At 41.3% G+C, this 19930-nt stretch overlaps 1 protein-coding gene across 4 annotated transcripts in view; it reads right to left on the reverse strand.

Annotated features, from left to right (window-relative positions):
* RFX3 (regulatory factor X3) overlaps nt 1-19930 on the reverse strand; it is a 232629-nt gene that overhangs the window by 72329 nt on the left and 140370 nt on the right. For all 4 annotated transcript variants that reach the window (XM_040417122.1, XM_040417123.1, XM_040417121.1 and 1 more), the window contains exon 3: nt 12123-12247. In XM_040417122.1, the coding sequence (XP_040273056.1) occupies nt 12123-12247 (125 nt within the window). The remainder of the gene's footprint in view (nt 1-12122; nt 12248-19930) is intronic.

The following is a 19930-nucleotide window of genomic DNA, read 5'->3' on the forward strand; positions in this document are numbered from 1 at the left end:
AAATTCTGTCTAGCTTGTTATTTATTGATCTAAATATCTGCTCTTTTTGGGCTTAGGAGTCCAGTGTGCAGATCAGGTTCCGTTATCTATGTAAAAGGTTCCCTTTAAATGAGTTTTTATAATGTAGGTAGTTGGTTTTTATAATGACTTTAATGTTAGCATTTAAGATTAGAATGTTTCAAAATGAATTCATTAGAAACCAGTGTCTGAGCATACCTATCATTACCAAGAATATTGAAAGGTACAAAATAACAGACTGCCCTGTCAATGGAAATTAAAGAGCAAAACATCTAGTCTCATCGTAGGAGCATTCGACTACTCTAGAAAATGATCTCCACAAATGTAAAGTGTCAAGCAAATGTCAGGAGCTATACAGCATGGTCACATTGTGTCTCCAATATCCTGCCACTTGGAGACCCGGTGATATAAAGTTTGATTCTACTGCATCAGAAATAGTGTCATACAAAAATATCAAAGACTGTACCTTCTACTTTCTGTCTAAGCAGCAAATGTGGCATTTCAATTTTGGCATTAACATTGGCTGTCTACGGACGCAATGTTATATTAAGTTGCTTTATTGAAAGTAAGTTAACCTAATCTGATGGGGCATAGAAGCCACACATGTTGTAGTATGTCCCTTTCCCTCTTCTTTCTACCTCTTTTTGTCTGTAAATTGAGTTTATTCTAACAGGTGGCTGGTAGAGTACTGGAGGATGTGTATATCTTACCCAGAATGCTCAGATAAGTGAGGTCAAAAGAATCCAGAGAAGCTGGGTTGTTTCAGCAAAGTGTAGTTTGCTGAGACACTTTTCTTAAAAGTGCTTTATGGGCTGGATTTTTATGGAAATGCATGTAGGTGTTAGTAGTGGGACGTGCCGTTCCCTCCCCACTCCAGTACAACATTTTTCTCTAGCCTGAAGTAATCCCAGGTGTAGATGCTGGGCTCATTAGTGTGGGGATAAATATAGGGCTGAAATGCTCATTTAGCGTCAGAAGCCTGGAAGCTGCATGACCTGTTGGCTGTGTAAAGCCAAATCTCCTGTATTATGCATAGGTGAGAAGAAAAAAAAACAGACGGGCAAGGATTTTTGTTTTGTTGTCTATGTTCTATTTTGATCCCTTGGTTTCACTCAAGTGACTGCATAACTTGAATAGAAAATAAACAGTATCGGGCTTTTATACTGCTGAATTCAGGGAAATCTGTCATCACCGATCCCATCCACTCAAGGACCCGTGCCATAGTTTAATATTTCATATTTGTAGGTCCTCCCACAATCAGTTGTCAATGACTCTACATCGCCTCCGCAAAGGACATGAAGCATTGCACAGAGCACAAAGAAATAACTGGGCTGTCCATGTACTGCACAGGAAACCTGGGTCCGCCACTGGATGGATGTTATGAGTGACAGGCTCCCAAAAACAGTGTCCTTATCTGGTATTTGATAATGGATTTTCTGGACAACTTCATTAAGAAAGTAGAATCAACTTATTGTATATTTAGTACTATATCATTCCTTGTATATGTTTAGTTCTATATATGATATATATATATATATATATATATATATATATATATATATATATATATAGCACAAAGAAAAAACAGCAGCACTAATTGGTAAAATCAGGTGCAAAAAATCCTTAGACCATGGGTTCAACGGTCATCAAATGGCAGTAGTTTTCCAAAAAAGAGGCAGCACTCCAATGTAAATGATCCACTTTATTCCCCTCTGCAACGTTTCAACTGCTCATTGCAGTCTTTATCAAGCATAATTCCCAAACCTTAGGGTCCATTCACACGTCCGTTGTTTCTTTCCTGATCTGTTCCGTTTTTGCCGGAACAGATCTGGACCAGATCTGGACCCATTCATTTTCAATGGGTCCTGAAAAAAATCGGACAGCTCAATGTCAGATTTTTTTTCAGGACCCATTGAAAATGAATGGGTCCAGATCTGTTCCGCAAAAAACGGAACAGATCAGGAAAGAAACAACGGATGTGTGAATGGACCCTTAAAGTGTTAGTCACTGGATGACTGTGGTTCACAATTAGGAAAAAAAAGGGGCGGGGCAACAGCCAATCAGATTTCAGCCTTTGACCTTAATGAAAAGCAGATAAACTGCTGCTACTATCATAGTTTAAATGCCAAGTGTCCCAAACTTAGCACAATTACTCACTGGGTGACTGCGGTCAAAATTTAGGAAAAGTGGGTGGAGCCTAAAACAGCCAATCAGATTTCACATATTGACTTCAATGCAAAACTTTCAAATAATGCCATTCTCACAGTTTTAAAGCCAGAGGCCCCAATCTTGGCACAGACCATGACTGCGTTACTGGGCTTAAAATTTGAAAAACTGGGCGGAGCTTAAAAAAGCCAATACAATATTACCTAGTGCTATTCAATGGGAATATTTAAATTGCTGCCATTCTTACACTGTTAATGGCAGGGTCTTCAAACTTGGTACATTCAGTTACTGGGTGACGGGAATTCAAATTTAAAAAGTGGGCGGAGCCACAAACAATCAATCAGATTTTCCCTATTGACTTCAATGAGAAAATGTAAAAAGCTGTTATTCTTACAATATGAAAGCCAGAGTCCCCAAACTGGCACCATGGGTCACTGGGTGAGTGTGGTTAGAATTTAGGAAAAGTGGGTGGAGCCTTTAACAGCCAATCACATTCCAGCCATTCGTTTTATATAGGAAAATTTTAATTACTGACGCTCTTGGACTGTTAATGGGAAGGTCCTCAAATTTGGCACAGTCCGTCATTGGGCGACTTGGGTTCAAATTTTAAAAAGTGGGTGGAGCCACAAACAGCCAATCAAATTTCAAGCCAACATCCTGTGGTTTCTTCAGAAACCACACCATCTAGTTAATATCTGTTGTTCACTTGAAAGGTTATGGCAGATTTATTAATCCTATAGATGGTGTAAACTTAGACAGGGTATCTGTACACTTTTGTCTAACTTTACACCCTCTATTGTTGGCTTAGTTTGAGACAGAATTTTACTTCTGAAATGTGGCGTACTATCAGACTATGCCTCTTTCCCAAAAAGCCACACCCTTTGTCTGTTAAGCCCCCTTTTCAGGCTAGGCACAGATCATTTCTCTAAACCTAGATGCACTAAATTGCTCCACATTTTGGTGCAACTTAGTCTAAAATCTAGGTGCACTCATATTACTGTAGTAAATGTCAGCCATTGTCCTATGCTTCTGACTGACGCAAAAATAACCAAAAACTTTAAGGTTGTAAAAATTCCCATTGCATCAAATGCTTTAAAGGTATATACACAGCTCTACAGAGAGGTCCTGGCCTTTTGCTGAATGCAAATAGAGGATGATTAGACCTAGAGTGAGCGTCAAATTCTTAAAATATTGTACCTCATATCAAACTTGACCTAGCTTAATCCTCTGAATCTAGTGTTGCGCCATGTATAATTCATAAGCATAATCTGCAAAACAACTGATGAAGAGCTCTTAGTCTAGAAAGCAGCATGGAGGATGCAAATTCCTAGAACTACATGAATGTGTATGGTAATCTCTGAGCAAGGAAAACAGTGATGGTGATCATGATAAACTCACACCTCGATATGTCCTTTATTTACACTTATGATGACTTTTAAGCTACATTTACACTAAAGTTGCATCCACCATCATTGTTTTTACTGATCTATTATGAAATAGTTATCAGATATGATTCATTTTCTATCACTTCAAAATACACTGAAGTCAAAGGAATGACTGACAAAAAAAATGTTGGTTGTTCAACAGTACATGTCCAATAACCATGGTCTTTCAAGAGCCCCAATCCATATACATTTTATGTATTAACGAACTCCCTCCATGTCATAATGATTCATTTTCTATCACATTACAACTCCAAATCTCTAGCTACCTCTGCATACCATAGCTAATTAAATATTGAAATTTCAGATGCATTCACCACTAGGGGGAGACTTGTGAAGACAGATTTATATTTAAAGAGGTTGTGTGATTTAAATTGTACTTACAGCATATAGTCTGGACAGGAAGTGGTTACCTAGTTTCTGACTTTTCACATGTGGATGTGTCCCTCCCAGTAATACATGCTGGATGTGTGTGTTCAGGATGAGTTGTCTACCCCCTGCAAAATACTTTTCTTCCCATCTACAACCTGCCCTCCTCAGATGCTTTCCCCCTAGCACAAGGGAGGGGGAGAGCAGAGAGCCATCAGAAACAAATGTATGTCAGGTTCACAAGCTCTAGCAGCTAGTTAAAGAACTTGCACATACTCTACAGAAGCAAAATAGTGGTACATGTTTAAATGAAGAATATTTATAAAGCTGCTTAATGTTGCTTTTAAGAAGAAAATGAACAATCAAAAAAATCTCAGTGCAAATGTGGCCATGATATTTAAGTCAATATATTCTTTAAGTTTGTGGTAAATGATGTATACGATGGAGAGCGAGTATGGGTTCAATTTTAAAAGACTAGATATTTGTAGCATTCATTCAGGTTTATATTTCTATAAGTAACTTCCACACAAATATCAAATTTAAAATAGACACTTTGGGGCTACGATGCGCCTGATCTTCATGGCATATTCCCTTTTTATATACACCATAAAAAAAAAGACATTTGGATTGTCATAGCTTGCAATGGGCAATATTTCTACTTTTTGACAGCCTTGTTTTTCCTGTGTGGCTTATACATTAGCATTGTGGACTATGTTTGTGCAATATACTGTAAAAAGTGGTGCTAATAGTAAGAAGGGGAGTAACCATCTCAATAAATACATCAAACAAATCCAGTATATAACCAGTCAGTATCTGAAGGAATAGTTCAACATTACTAGTCAAACAGTTGGAAACTCAAATTAACTAACAGAAGTAGGAATGATTCGACAAGATAGAACAAGTCTCAGCTTGCATCTGGAATGTTGTCGAACTCCCCACGTATTCTTCTCATCATGAGAAATGTTTACCTAGTTTGTCAAGCAGATTACATATTTGTTGTGGAACAGAGATAACACTTTAACTACTTCTCGGGCATTCTAGTTGTGGCGCAATGACCAAAACATGTTTTTTCTTGTCCTAAAGAGCACCTCTCCTGACATATCTGCTTTAGTAACTACTTGCATTCCCCATGTGATAACAATTCTGGGGCATCTTTTCTTATGACTGTGCCATGCCTCCATTATTTCTGCTAGACATTTATGGATTGCCAGTAGTTGACGAGAAAGGTCCAACTAGGTGTGTTCCTGTACCATCCAATCAGTGCTGCAGGTAGCAGATTGTGCAGGGACACACCTCCAGTTGGTAACACCCATACTGCAAGCTGCTGGCAATTTATTTATAAACTTCCAATAGAAATAATAGAGGAATGGCACAAGAATACTGTAGGTGCTCCAGAATTCGGATTACATAGGGAATGCAAGTAATTATTAAAGCAGACATGACAGGAGAGGCGACAGGTCCTCCTTAAGGCTAAATAACTTTCAGAGGAAACACAGTTATTACATACCTTTCTAAAAATAAAACTGCATTTGTAACCTATGCAAATAACCTACGCAAAATATTAGAAAACCGTGACATTTAAAATGAGCACTCCAGAAAAAATATTAATTTGCGGCGTAAAGGCTATGAAGGCTGAGGAGGTGGCAAACGAGGCAGAGATTCAAATACAAAAGTTCCGCACAACCCTCTAAGGCTCTGTACTATGTAAAACACAGTGGGGCACATTTTTGAAAACTGTCTAAATGACTTAACTTTCTTGCCCATAGCAACCAATCACAGGGCAGCTTTCATCTTTTATAATCACCATAGGAAATGAAAGTTGTCCCGTGACTAGTTGCTATGGGCAATAAAGAGGTTTTTTTCTTTTAGACTGTTTCATACATCTCCCCAATGCATCTGTTTTTTCTGTGGCGCTCCTTTGATTAAAAACATACAAAAAAAGATAAATCTGTCCTATGAAACTTCCTATAAACCAATTATGTCCTAGCTAAGGAGGTCACAAGTGGCTAACATGAAGAAACTGGGGCAATATTAACATTTATTATCCCATCACTGATTGACCCTTCTTTTAACATTAGTTACAGCCAACTTCTTTCTGCTAATAAATTAGAAAACAATGTGTGGATGATCCCTGCAAGATTACTTTAGAAGCTTGCATAAGTGCCTGAAAACTGACCAGCAGTCAAGCGTTTGCATAGTTTGTCCAAATTTTTCTAGGTTTAACGTGTAACTGCCATTTTATTTTTATTTGTGTAAGGCAAAGGGACAGTGATACTGACCATTTTTGTAATATACTTTAGAAAATAGCTGTAAAGTGGCCAATTTTGATCATTAGCATCTGTCTTCTGTATACATAACTGTGGAAACTTGCTCGCCGCAGATATTGCTGCAGAAATTTCAGTTCCATTCATTTGAATGGGGTTGTCTTGGCAGCAGACACATGGAAGTCCCATTTAGGTGAATGGATTTTCACACGCAGAACATTTCTGCAACAAAATCTGCCTACTGCTCCAATAAAAGGTAATAACAGACACTTCGTAAGGCCAGCCAAATGCCTGTTCAGTTATCAGCTACGGCTCCCAATCTTCCATGCACATGTCCTTTCAGCTTGGCTAAACATGCATGTGTCCTAGTAGGGAGAAATCTGTTGCCAAGCTGCTCTTGCAGTGGCTTATCCTCCCGAGAATAAAAGGATTGGGCATGTTGAAATCTAACTGCCCTGTCCTTGCCGTCAGGGGAGAGTCGGGAGGTCGTGCTGAAATTCGCAGATTCGGGAGACATTTGTCCATCTTAATGGCTGAGTGCATTGCTGGTGTGGGCTGCGCAGAATTGCGTTAAAGGGATCTGCAGTAATACATATGTATTATTACAGACAAGAAGATCTAGTTATTATTTTCCTGCTGCCAGCGCTCAAAACTGCACTGAAATACACTGTATGGACTGCTGTGCTAACATAATAGAGTGGATGTGTGCGCATGCCAAGCAGTCCTGACAATGCATTTCTGCACAGCATTGAGTGCTGACAGCAGGGGAATAGCAGGCAGTATGAAAATAAAAAATTGTCCACAATTCTGGTGGCAGATTGCCTTTATAGCTGCACCTAAGTCCTCTAAATTACATTATCACAGCACAGCAGTCCTGACAATGTATTTTAGAGCAGCTTTGAGTGCTGTCAGTGGGGAAAGAGGAGCAGTAGGAAAATACAAAAAGATTGGTGATCTGGACTCCTTATGTGCAGTACTACTCATGTATTACTGCAGATAACAGTCCAAATTCCTGGTGACAGATTCTCTTTAAAGGCTATATGCGGCCTCTTGGCCACATATTAATCATAGACTAAACTAATTTTAAATTTTTTATTTAATCATGAATTAAGCCTAATTACTATTATTATTACTATATGCAACTAATAGTCACTAAACATTATGCCACTTAATAGGCATGATCACTTACACAAGGATCACTTGATTATGAAATGGATTTTGAATGCACATTCCTAATATTTCAGTCACTTATTCTTGAAGTATTTCATAGAGAAGGTCACTTCATAATTCAGTGGACTTGTAATGGAGATCTAAAAATATCCCCCATGTCTGTGATGGACGCTTACACTTCTGGATTAATTCAGCTTGACATGCTTTTTGTCTTGCTGGATTTCTGCAGTAATAAGTCTTCATTCTGGATTGCGCAGGCACAGTACAAGATTTCTCACATTTGAGCACGCTAATTATATTGTTCAACTCATTTTTAATGTATCATTGTTCACTGGTAAGTTATGCTACATAATTACTCCAGCAGCGAGAAAGAACTAGCCCTAGCACTTTTCAAACATTACGGGAAAAAACACAAAAATAATGCTTTCATGCGAACTTAAGTGTAGGCGTCAAAATTAATAGTAATTATGCACATAATGTAAAACTATACAACAAATATGACAAGACTTCCTGTAGGGAAAATGATCTGAGATAAATAATGACTTGTTTGGGAAACCAATTACATTTTTAGAAATTAGATTTAATCAAATCATATACAGAAAGGTGTTGTTGCTTTTTTCTCTCTGCAAACAGACGTCTGCTAATCCAGATAAATGTGCAGCTTTGACAGGGCATGAAAGTATCAACTCCAAATACTTGATAATATTCAGCTAGACAGTTTGATTAGTGTAAATATCTTGCATGGAAATGTAAATGGCGAGATCAGCAGAGCACTATACATAGACTGGATTATGTGGATATCCAATGGGTAACCTGGTTGTTACGATCATTTACGATACCATGAGCTTTTACGGTCAAATTGACCACAAAGGGGACAGCCTTACGCAAATGTATTAAAAATGGGTTTTTCTGTGTGGATTTGTGGGTGTTCTTGGGTGGTTAACACGTCCAGTGAATGGGGATTTATGCAGTGATTTTTCTAAAAGATCTGAATATATCATATTATATATACACTGCTCAAAAAAATAAAGGGAACACAAAAATAACACATCCTAGATCTGAATTAATTAAATATTCTTCTGAAATACTTTGTTCTTTACATAGTTGAATGTGCTGACAACAAAATCACACAAAAATTAAAAAATGGAAATCAAATTTTTCAACCCATGGAGGTCTGGATTTGGAGTCACACTCAAAATTAAAGTGGAAAAACACACTACAGGCTGATCCAACTTTGATGTAATGTCCTTAAAACAAGTCAAAATGAGGCTCAGTAGTGTGTGTGGCCTCCACGTGCCTGTATGACCTCCCTACAACGCCTGTGCATGCTCCTGATGAGGTGGCGGACGGTCTCCTGACGGATCTCCTCCCAGACCTGGACTAAAGCATCTGCCAACTCCTGGACAGTCTGTGGTGCAACGTGAGGTTGGTGGATAGAGCGAGACATGATGTCCCAGATGTGCTCAATTGGATTCAGGTCTGGGGAACGGGCGGGCCAGTCCATAGCATCAATGCCTTCGTCTTGCAGGAACTGCTGACACACTCCAGCCACATGAGGTCTAGCATTGTCTTGCATTAGGAGGAACCCAGGGCCAACCGCACCAGCATATGGTCTCACAAGGGGTCTGAGGATCTCATCTCGGTAACCTAATGGCAGTCAGGCTACCTCTGGCGAGCACATGGAGGGCTGTGCAGCCCTCCAAAGAAATGCCACCCCACACCATTACTGTCCCAATGCCAAACCGGTCATACTGGAGGATGTTGCAGGCAGCAGAACGTTCTCCACGGCATCTCCAGACTCTGTCACGTCTGTCACATGTGCTCAGTGTGAACCTGCTTTCATCTGTGAAGAGCACAGGGCGCCAGTGGCCATTGCCAATCTTGGTGTTCTCTGGCAAATGCCAAACGTCCTGCACGGTGTTGGGCTGTAAGCACAACCCCCACCTGTGGACGTCGGGCCCTCATATCACCCTCATGGAGTCTGTTTCTGACCGTTTGAGCAGACACATGCACATTTGTGGCCTGCTGGAGGTCATTTTGCAGGGCTCTGGCAGTGCTCCTCCTGTTCCTCCTTGCACAAAAGTGGAGGTAGCGGTCCTGCTGCTGGGTTGCTGCCCTCCTACGGCCTCCTCCACGTCTCCTGATGTACTGGCCTGTCTCCTGGTAGCGCCTCCATGCTCTGGACACTACGCTGACAGACACAGCAAACCTTCTTGCCACAGCTCGCATTGATGTGCCATCCTGGATAAGCTGCACTACCTGAGCCACTTGTGTGGGTTGTAGACTCCGTCTCATGCTACCACTAGAGTGAAAGCACCGCCAGCATTCAAAAGTGACTAAAACATCAGCCAGGAAGCATAGGAACTGAGAAGTGGTCCTGTGGTCACCACCTGCAGAACCACTCCTTTATTGGGGGTGTCTTGCTAATTGCCTATAATTTCCACCTGTTGTCTATCCCATTTGCACAACAGCATGTGAAATTGATTGTCACTCAGTGTTGCTTCCTAAGTGGACAGTTTGATTTCACAGAAGTGTGATTGATTTGGAGTTACATTGTGTTGTTTAAGTGTTCCCTTTATTTTTTTGAGCAGTGTAATATTGATCACAGTGTGATACTGGAAGGTTATTACTATGATAAGAACTATAACAGAAGACCTTACTTATTACAAGAAATATTGCTAGATGCGTCCTAAAAAAACAGGAGACGCTGAAATCTGATTGGTTTCTTTAACTAACACTATCAGTTCATGTCTGTACTAGTTGTCATATGTTAAGCCCAATGTGGACAGGTTAAAGGGTTTTTCCGAGATATTTTAACTGTTGATTTATCCGCTGGATAGATCATTAGTATCTGATCGGTGGGGGTCCGACACTTGGGACCACCGCCGATCAGATGTTTGAGAAGGCACCGGTGCTCCTGTGAGTGCCACGGCCTTCTCACAGCTCGCCAAGCACAGTGCCATACATTGCATAGTGACTATGCTTGGTATCACAACTCAGCGCCATTCACTTCAATGGGGCTGAGCTGCACCTAGGCCATCTGACCGATAAACTTGACATCACATGGTCTAGGCAAAGCTGCGAGAAGGCCACAATGCTACTGCAAACACCGGTATCTTTTCAAAAAGCTGATCAGCGGGGGCCCCAGGTGTCAGACCTCCACTGATCAGATCACATATCAGTTAAATATCTTGTAAAAAAATTGTTACAGAATTTGTATATAAATGATATAGCCATTTGGTCCAAAGGTCCCGATTTCCCTAACCTCTTTCAAAAGCAGCCCCAGACCTGTCTATAGGTTGGAGCAATCTCAAAATTGTCATATCCAACCCTCTCCTTCAGTGGCATTCTGTTACATTCACTAACATAATGTAGATCTCATATACTAGTATTTCAGAAATCTTTCCGACATTCACCAGTGAGCACTTAAAGGGAGTCTGTCACCACATTTGAGCATATTAGACCAATCAAATAGGGTTATATGATCCACCCAGAACTTAAAAACGGTACCTTTGTTGTGGAAAACTGACTTTTCTTTTAGCCGAAAATGAACTTATAAGGTTATGTTAATGAGCCCTCTCAAGTGCCCAGGGCGGTCTCTGAATCCTCGGAGCCCCAGGCAGCACCTCCTAAACGGCTCATAACCCCGCCCTCCGTGCGCCTCTGCCCGCCCGTTTACTCCCCTGTCCTTTTCCAATGCGGCTGTGCGGTCCAAATCGTAGCGGGCGCATGCGCAATGCGATGCCCGCTCCTGGCAGGGCATCGCGATACCTACTGCGCATGCGCCCAATACGATTTGGACCGCACAGCCGCATTGGAAAAGGACAGGGGAGGGGAGTAAACGGGCGGGCAGAGGCGCACGGAGGGCGGGGTTATGAGCCGTTTAGGAGGTGCTGCCTGGGGCTCCGAGGATTGAGAGACCGCCCTGGGCACTTGAGAGGGCTCATTAACATAACTTTATAAGTTCATTTTCTGCTAAAAGAAAAGTCAGTTTTCCACAACAAAGGTACCGTTTTTAAGTTCTGGGTGGATCATATAACCCTATTTGATCGGTCTAATATGCTCAAATGTGGTGACAGACTCCCTTTAAAGGGGTATTCCCATCACATACAATGGGATCATAATGCTAGGATATGCACCCATTGTCTGATAGGTGCGGGTTCCACCTCTGGGACCCACACCTACAAGGAGAACGGAGCAGAGAGAGTGGTGGCTCGAAGACCCTGGGTTTCCCGGGGTCCGTCCACCACCAAGCGCTGCTCCCATACAAGTGAATGGGAGCGCACTGCACACGCGCGACCCCTCTCCCATTCAATTCTATAGGGCAGACGGAAAAAGCCAAGCCAGCGCTCAGCTATTTTCAGCGGCCCCATTGAAATGAATGGAGGGTGGCTGCGCATGCACAGTACGCCCTGCATTCATTTCCCCGCTCCATTCTTGTTGTAGGTGTGGGTCCCAGAGGTAGGACCTGCACCTATCAGACAATGGGGGCATATCAAAGCGATATTCCCCCATTGTATGTGATGGCAAAACCCCTTTAATGTCTACTTACTAAATATCTGGCTGATGAGAAATTATCCTTGTGTACACACTTAGCTTTTAAAATTTGAAAGCAGACTTAGCATCACTCTCAGAAAAAAGGTGTAATAGTAGAGAGTTTAGTAGAAATAACCACTGAAATGAGACTGCTTACCTGCTGCTGCACTGGTACCTGTTGTACAACCTGGGTGGGCACTGCTGCTTGACCTGCCACAGATGTCTGTAATGTCACCGGCGAACCCGTGTCCGACACCGTTTCGGATGTCTGCATGGTAGTCTCTGCAAATAAATGGATATTAGCTAAAAATTTTATAATTTATAATTTGAGTATGAGAACATAAAAATATAAGTTTAGTCCTATGGGAGAAAAGCGCTTTACAAATGTTATTGTTATTATTATTATTGTTAAGTATGCTCACATGCTTTTATCACAACTGTGCAAAGGGCTTACCTACAGTTGACAAAGAGACTATAAGGACTACCTCCCAAATATCAAGATACTGCAAGAAACTTCATTCAGAGATGAAAGCATCTATTCAATCTTTTCATCCACACATAGGACAGCTATAATCCAGATCGTATTATAAACCTCACAATAAAAGAACCACGATCTCAAGGAAAAAATAAAAATAAATCAGACCTGACATTTGCAATTCGCTGACCAATAAGTGTGGGTAGAGTGCAGATAGAGTGATCCTTTTGGCTGTCTAAAGGTAGCCATACACATTAGTTAATATTAAGTTTCTGGTTGAAGAACCATTAGATGAATGATCATCTGGTGAATCATCATTTTGCAGGTGCAACCATACACATTTTTGTCTATACTGGCCACTACAGTCATTCAAAATGGTCATACTTGTTCAATCATACTTTGATCAACTATAGACTAATGTGTTTGGGTACCTTGAGACTCACAGTAACAGCGGTAAAATGAAAACATTTTAAGGTCCATATTACGACCCCCAAAATATGGAACCCCAGTTTTTCTGAACCAAACTCTTCAGAAACTAGAGATAGGAGGCCTATGTCATAGAAACATATCAAAGGTTTTGATTGGTGGGGATCTGAGAGCTGAGACTATCACCGATCAAGGGGAGAGACGCACGTGCATATCATGCTCTCTCTCCTTGCTGCTGAGGACGGAATCAAGAAGGGCAGATAGACTTCTATGGAGCCAGTGTCCTGAAGCAAGAAGAGAGAGCAATACCGTATGCAAGCACTTCTCTTCACTTGTTCTAGAGATTATGGGGTCTCAGCACTCAGACCCCCACCGATCAAAGGTTTTTAGTGATGCTTTAAAAGTTGCCTTCTTCCTCAAATACTGTATCACCAATTCTAAAGCATCTCTGACATACCCTCAAGCCAAAGCTGAAAATATTCACCATGCAAGCCTCAAAATATTTCCTACACTGCTACACTTATTATACAGCTCATAATGCCAACCTTATAAAAAGGAACAACTAAGGAACACACTATTAAGATCAACACTCCTCCATGTCCAGAAGCTACACAGGAGCAGACTATCGTCGTCTGTTACATCTAACATCCATTTCCTCTGCAGAGCTCTGTTACTAGAAACTGGCCCACGAGTACTGTATCACTGATCACTACTTGGATATGGTAACGCAGCACGGGGTTGAGTGGAGGAGCAGCCCACAGCTAACATAAAATGATGCTCCCGGCAGTCAGGTAAGCAGAGTACAATAACTGCACAAGGTAAAACCAGGAACTGCTTGCATAAATACCTTCAACATACAAACATGTCTCAAACGTGAGATACAAATCTTAGGGCATGGGAACATAAAGTCAGCTCCTGATTGGTCTTTTTGAGGAGAGCGGTCATCCAGTATAGTTAACTATTCTCCAGAATTTTCTTTATACGTGATCATTTCTGCAGACCTCCGCCAACCCAAAATCCATTAGAATGCTAAAGCATGTTTGGGGAGTACAAACCATTTGCCAACTTTCTAAAGCAACTTGTTCAGATCTAATGGGCATGCCTGAGCATACTCAAGACGTATTCTGGTCAAATTCCCAGATTTTGAGGCTGCCAATCTGAAACTAAAGTTCTCCTTAACAATGTTCATGTAGTGGTCCCGACACTGGCACTTGTACTCCATTAGCCCCGGGCTACCTTTTTTAGCAGATACATTAATCTTGTGTGATAAAATACATTTGCAGATAGTCACTGATGCTGCCCGTATGTAAATGAGCGGCACGTTTATTGCAGGAAATATGTGCAAAATTTCAATCTAGTCATCCTTGCCTAATGTGACTGTCAGGTGTGTCATGAACAACAGATGCTTGTATGACAAAAGACCTTTTTATTCTGGCTAATTAAGCAGTTGGACACACCCGCCTGTTAATGGTTCCGCTTTTGTACCGCCAGCCCCGGTTGAATCATGCAAGATCTACAGCTAAATAGGCCACAGTTTAAAAGAAGGCTAATTAACCCCTAGAAGAAGAGGAGAAAGAGTTCTGCAAAAACCCAGCTGCTCAATGAGACAAGATTAGCATTTTTTTTTTCAAGTTGACAAGCAAACCCTTCGAGAAGCAAACTGTGTTTAGAACAAACACGTGTTCGTGTAGGTTTTGTGTCTGCCTTTGTAAAACCTTCTGAAGATTATTTAATACACTTAAACTCGCAGCAGGAAGCCTGCTGACATCTATCGTTTGCATGCTAGACAAATTGGTTTAATTGTCTGACCTAATCAATTATTTTATCAAACACGACCATAGACATGTGCGCACTTGAAATAAAGAGAGATACACATTTCATGTCTTTTCAGGCTTCCTATCACAACTCGTCTTTTAGGCTTCTTAATTCTGAGGTTTGCAAAGTTTTCTTCCAAGACGTATGTTTGATTGTCAGCTTACAACGCAAAGAATGCCGCGGATTTAAATACAGAATAACAAATCAAAGACTATAATTCTTTCTCAAGTGCACCGAGGAATTCTTTTCTTTTTCTCCCGCCTCTAACAATCATGCAAGAGGGAAGAAAAACCTCTAACTACTAATCACATCTTTTAACAGGAAACTATTCGCTGTTCACTCAGAGGACAACTTGAAAATAACTCAATACGCAGAGAGATTTTATCATGCTCCTACTGTAGAGTTTTAAAAATTTGTACAGATTTGGAAAAAAGTGCCGTGCCTAATGTACATCATGCAACATAAAATATTTTATTAATTACACATCAGTGCACACTGAACGACTTCAATATACAACGCAGACCATATAAACTTATTAGGGTAGCACCCCCAGCATTATACAGTACCAGCTAAGTAGATTACATTTTCTTATAGACACAGTGCACACATTTTCCACGAGGAAAGTGACTTGCGGTGTGGATTTTTAAATTGAATTGAAATCAACTGTTTGTGCAGATTTTCAGTCCAGATTTCATACTTTGCAATGCAGAGAAGGAAGAAAAAGAAGGGAAAAAGTGTGGGGTAAGGAGGGCAAAAGGTAAAGACCCCTTTACAGGAGCCAATGATCGGGGCAGTTATAGAGAAGTGCTCCTGGGAGTGCTTGTTCCTGATGACTGTCCTGTGTAAAGGTGCCAACCATTACCCAATACACAAGCAAATGCGCGTTCATTGAGTGAAAGCATCATTGAAGTGGACCCCAAAATCATTGTTTCTGGCCAGCATAATATCCAGTGTAAACTGATGCAATTTTTAAATCTGAAACTGGAAGTGGATTTAAAAATGGAGAAACAGTAAATCTAATAGTTGAAGGGGTTCTCCGGTCATTTCCACTAATTAGCCCATGTCACTAACCTGCGGAGTGAATATACTTCACATAGTACCGTATTTTTCGCCCCATAAGACGCTTCCCCCCCCCCTCAAAAGTGCGAATACTAATGAAGCACTTCCATTATGTAAGCGCTCATTAGTACTGGAGGACCAGGAAGCGGTGAAGGCTCTGTACTCACCGCTTCCTGGTCCTCGGCTGTCGGCTGCGCATAGCATGAGGGCGCTCTATGACCTCACGCTGTGCGCGCCAGTTCACTGCACAGACGGCGGCAGGATGAAGAGGATCGCGCTGGAGAAGAGGAGCGGCGGCGTCCAGAGCGGGAAAGGCAAGTGCTTTTTGATTTTATTCCAGGATGATGGGGGCTAATATAAGGCTTTTGGTGGCTGGTGACAAGCAATGTGGCTGGTGACAAGCAATAGGGGCTGACATGAGGCTGGTGACAAGCAATGGGGGCTGACATGAGGCTGATGATGAGCAATGGGGGCTGACATGAGGCTGGTGACAAGCAATGGGGGCTGACATGAGGCTGATGATGAACAATGGGGGCTAACATGAGGCTGGTAAAAAGCAATAGGGGCTGACATGAGGCTCGTGACAAGCAATGGGGGCTGACATGAGGCTGCTGGGGGCTAATGAGAGGAAATGGGGGCTGAAGAGAGGCTGCTGGGGCTGGTGACAGGCAATGGGGGGCTGATATGAGGCATATGGGGGCTAATGAGAGGTAATTGGGGCTGAAAAGAGGCTGCTGGGGGCTGGTGACAGGCAATGGGGGGCTGATATGAGGCATATGGGGGCTAATGAGAGGTAATTGGGGCGGAAAAGAGGCTGCTGGGGGCTGGTGACAGGCAATGGGGGGCTGATATGAGGCATATGGGGGCTGATGAGAGGCATGGGGCTCTTATCTGAGGTCTGATTGGGGTCATTCACATAGGAGTCTGAGCTGAGGTCTGATTGGGGGTCTGATCTGAGGTCTTATTAACATTGGGGGTCTTATTGGTGTTGTCAGCTGACGTCTGATTAACATTTGGGGTCTGATTGGTGGTCTGACCAAAGATCTAATGAAAAATATATTTTTCTTATTGTCCTCCTCTAAAACCTAGATGCGTCTTATGGGCCAGTGCATCTTATAGGGCAAAAAATACTGGTATTTACCCGCCCTCACTCCCTCAATGATGCTGTCTCCGCTCCACTCGCTGCAGGCTCTTATGCTCAGGTCCCGACCAGATGTGGCCGCTTCTTTTCCTTTTCAGCTGCAATGCCCCCTTTCTGCTAAGCCTTGGCCTATTATTGAGGTTGACGGAAAAAGTGTAGCAACCCAAGATGCGCCAAATTGCTTTACTTTTTAAACAAGATTTTTGGTGCAGACTTATTAGTGAATCTGGGAAATTGTCTATACCTTCCTTTTCATATTACAACGTGATAGACTGTTACCACTGACCACAGATGTCAGTAAGACAAGTGACCATCTATGACACAGTTCCAGGTATCAAAGAGACGCCTCTGATATAGAGCATTACTAATGCACAAGAAATTATATTAAAAGCCATCAAACTATAGCAACTTAACAGTCTTATCTGTGTTGTGAATGCAGATGTCCGAGTATCACTCTCTATGGGGAACACGTGGGGCATTTCAGATTTTTCATATCAGATTTGCATAGATGTGGTGGATTTTCATTGTAACAGGATTTTGCCTCATGAATGTACTTTGTACAGAGAAGTAATCTGACTAAAAATTGCACCTAACACACACAATGTATCCAGTATGCACCACTCAATATATGTGCAGTATTCCCCTGAGTCAGTGCCCTTTCACCTGTATATTTGCTACATACAGTAGTTGTGTTAAAGTAAATTCATTTAGAGAGGTTGTCTCCACATTTTTCAAACCAGCACCTGGATCTGAATTCTTTAATAATTGTATGTGATTTAAAACTTAGTCCAGCCAGTGAGCTATTCAATAAAATGTATCTGTACAGCACCACCTGCTGTTTGTTCTTTTCCTTATATCTGTCCACCTTGGTGGTCGCACATGTTCAGTTCCATTCTTCAACTACTACCAGTTGTATTTAATGTTAGAAGCTGTTACAATTACAGGGAGTGAGGTACAGCAGAAAAGACACCCCCCCCCCCCCCCCGAGCTGCTGGCCTGAAATAAATGTAGCAGAACAACTGGCGCAATTAATCTCTGGATTCATGCAAGGTACAGGGCTGTTTATAGGTTTGCTACAAAGAGATTCTCATGTACTATATGATATCTGATATTCATTTGCTACAGCAATTATGGGATAACCCCTTTAACATTTAGGTATTTATCCATGGTCATTTATGACCAGTTCAGTTAATGTACAGTACTGTACAAAACATTTAGGTAAGTGTGCAAAATTGCTGCAAAGTAAGAATGATGTACTGTAAAATAAAAAAAAGGTGCATAGAGAATGAGCAAAAGAGAAATCTAAATCATATGAATAGGTACTCTGCACACAATTTTTGGAAAGAACTTGGCAGAGAGGTTGTTCCGAACATTATGGAAAAGCAAACACTAATGTGGTTTTAGGCTTGCTCATATCTTCCTGTTTCTTCATGTATTCTCAGACAGACTTGATGATTTTGAGATCATGGGGGCCATATCATCACGTTCAGGACCTCTTGTTCTTCTTCGCGCTGAAGATAGTTCTTAATTACATTAGCTGTATGTTCGGAGTCATTTTCCTGCTGTTAGATTTGGAGCTGACAGACACCTTCCTGGTGATATTTCATGATAGATAAGTATCTGCTTGTATTCTCAGCATAGAGCCCACATTAATCCTGACCATGTTGAGGAATAGAGATGCACTTGTTGCTGAAGGAAACTGCTTGCAGCAGATGAAAGACACATCATGCTTACTTCCCTTTGAAATCAGATGTCAAGGAGTGCCATCAGCTCAGCACTAGCAGAAACTAGTACAACCATCTTTGGAGAAATCTGGCCAGAAGTGGTCTTCATGGAAGAATTGTGGTCAACACGCCTTTGACGTGGCAACAAGGCGAAGTGATTCAACTCTGTGTGAAAAAGAGGAACTGATGTATAGAAAATGGCAGCAGGTGCTCTGCACTAATGAGTCAAAATTTGAAACATTTGAATGTAACAGAAGGCAATTTTCTATGAAGAACTGGAGAGCGGTACAATGTGTCTGTAGGTAACAGTGAAGCATAGTGGAGGTTCTTTGCAAGTTTGGAGCTGCATTTTAGCAAAGGAACTTGACGATTTGGTCAGGATTAATGGTGTCCTCTATGCTGAGAAATATAGGTAGATACTTATCCACCATGCAATACCATCAGGGAGGTGTCTGATTGGCACTAATTGAATTCTACAGCAGGACAAAAAACCCTAACATATAGTCAATGCTATTAAGAACTATCTTAAGCGTAAAGGGGAACAAGAAGTCCTGAGAGTAATTATATGGTCTCCACAGAGATCTGAACATCATTGAGTCTGTCTGGGATTACATGAAGAGACAGAAGGATATGAGCAGGCCTACATCCACAAATGATCGGTGCTTTGTTCTCCAAGATGTCTGAAACAACCTCCCTGGCGAGTTCCTTCAAAAATTGTGTGCAAGTGTACCTACAAAAACTGCTGTTTTGAAGGCAAAGGGTGTCGCACCAAATATTGATTAGATTTAAATTACTCTTTTGTTCATTCACTTTGCATTTTGTTAACTGATAAAAAAATAAATAAACTATTAACTCAATCTTTGACATCATTCTTACTTTGCAGCATTTTATCCAAAACTTTTGCACTGTACTGTACATTAACTGAACTGGTCCTGAACGACCATGAATGAATACCTAAACATTCATTAATCCCATGATTAATGTAAAAAAAATAATGATATAGTAAATGAGAATCTCTTTGTGGCAAAGCTAGAACCAGCCCTCACATGCAGCAAAGGGATCGGTCCTTTCTGCTGCACCTTACTGACTCCCTGTAATTGTCACAACTCTTAACAGTAAATACAGCTAGTAGCATTTGAAGGATGGAACCGGACATGTGCGACCACCTCAGTGAGGTGAAAGAGATACAACTAAATAAACAAACAAACAGCAGGTGGTGCTATATACAGTTGTAAGAAAAAGTATGTGAACCCTTTGGAATGATATGGATTTCTGCACAAATTGGTCATAAAATGTGATCTGATCTTCATCTAAGTCGCAACAGT

The sequence above is a fragment of the Bufo bufo genome, chromosome 2, assembly GCF_905171765.1.
Source record: "Bufo bufo chromosome 2, aBufBuf1.1, whole genome shotgun sequence".
NCBI lineage: Eukaryota > Metazoa > Chordata > Amphibia > Anura > Bufonidae > Bufo > Bufo bufo.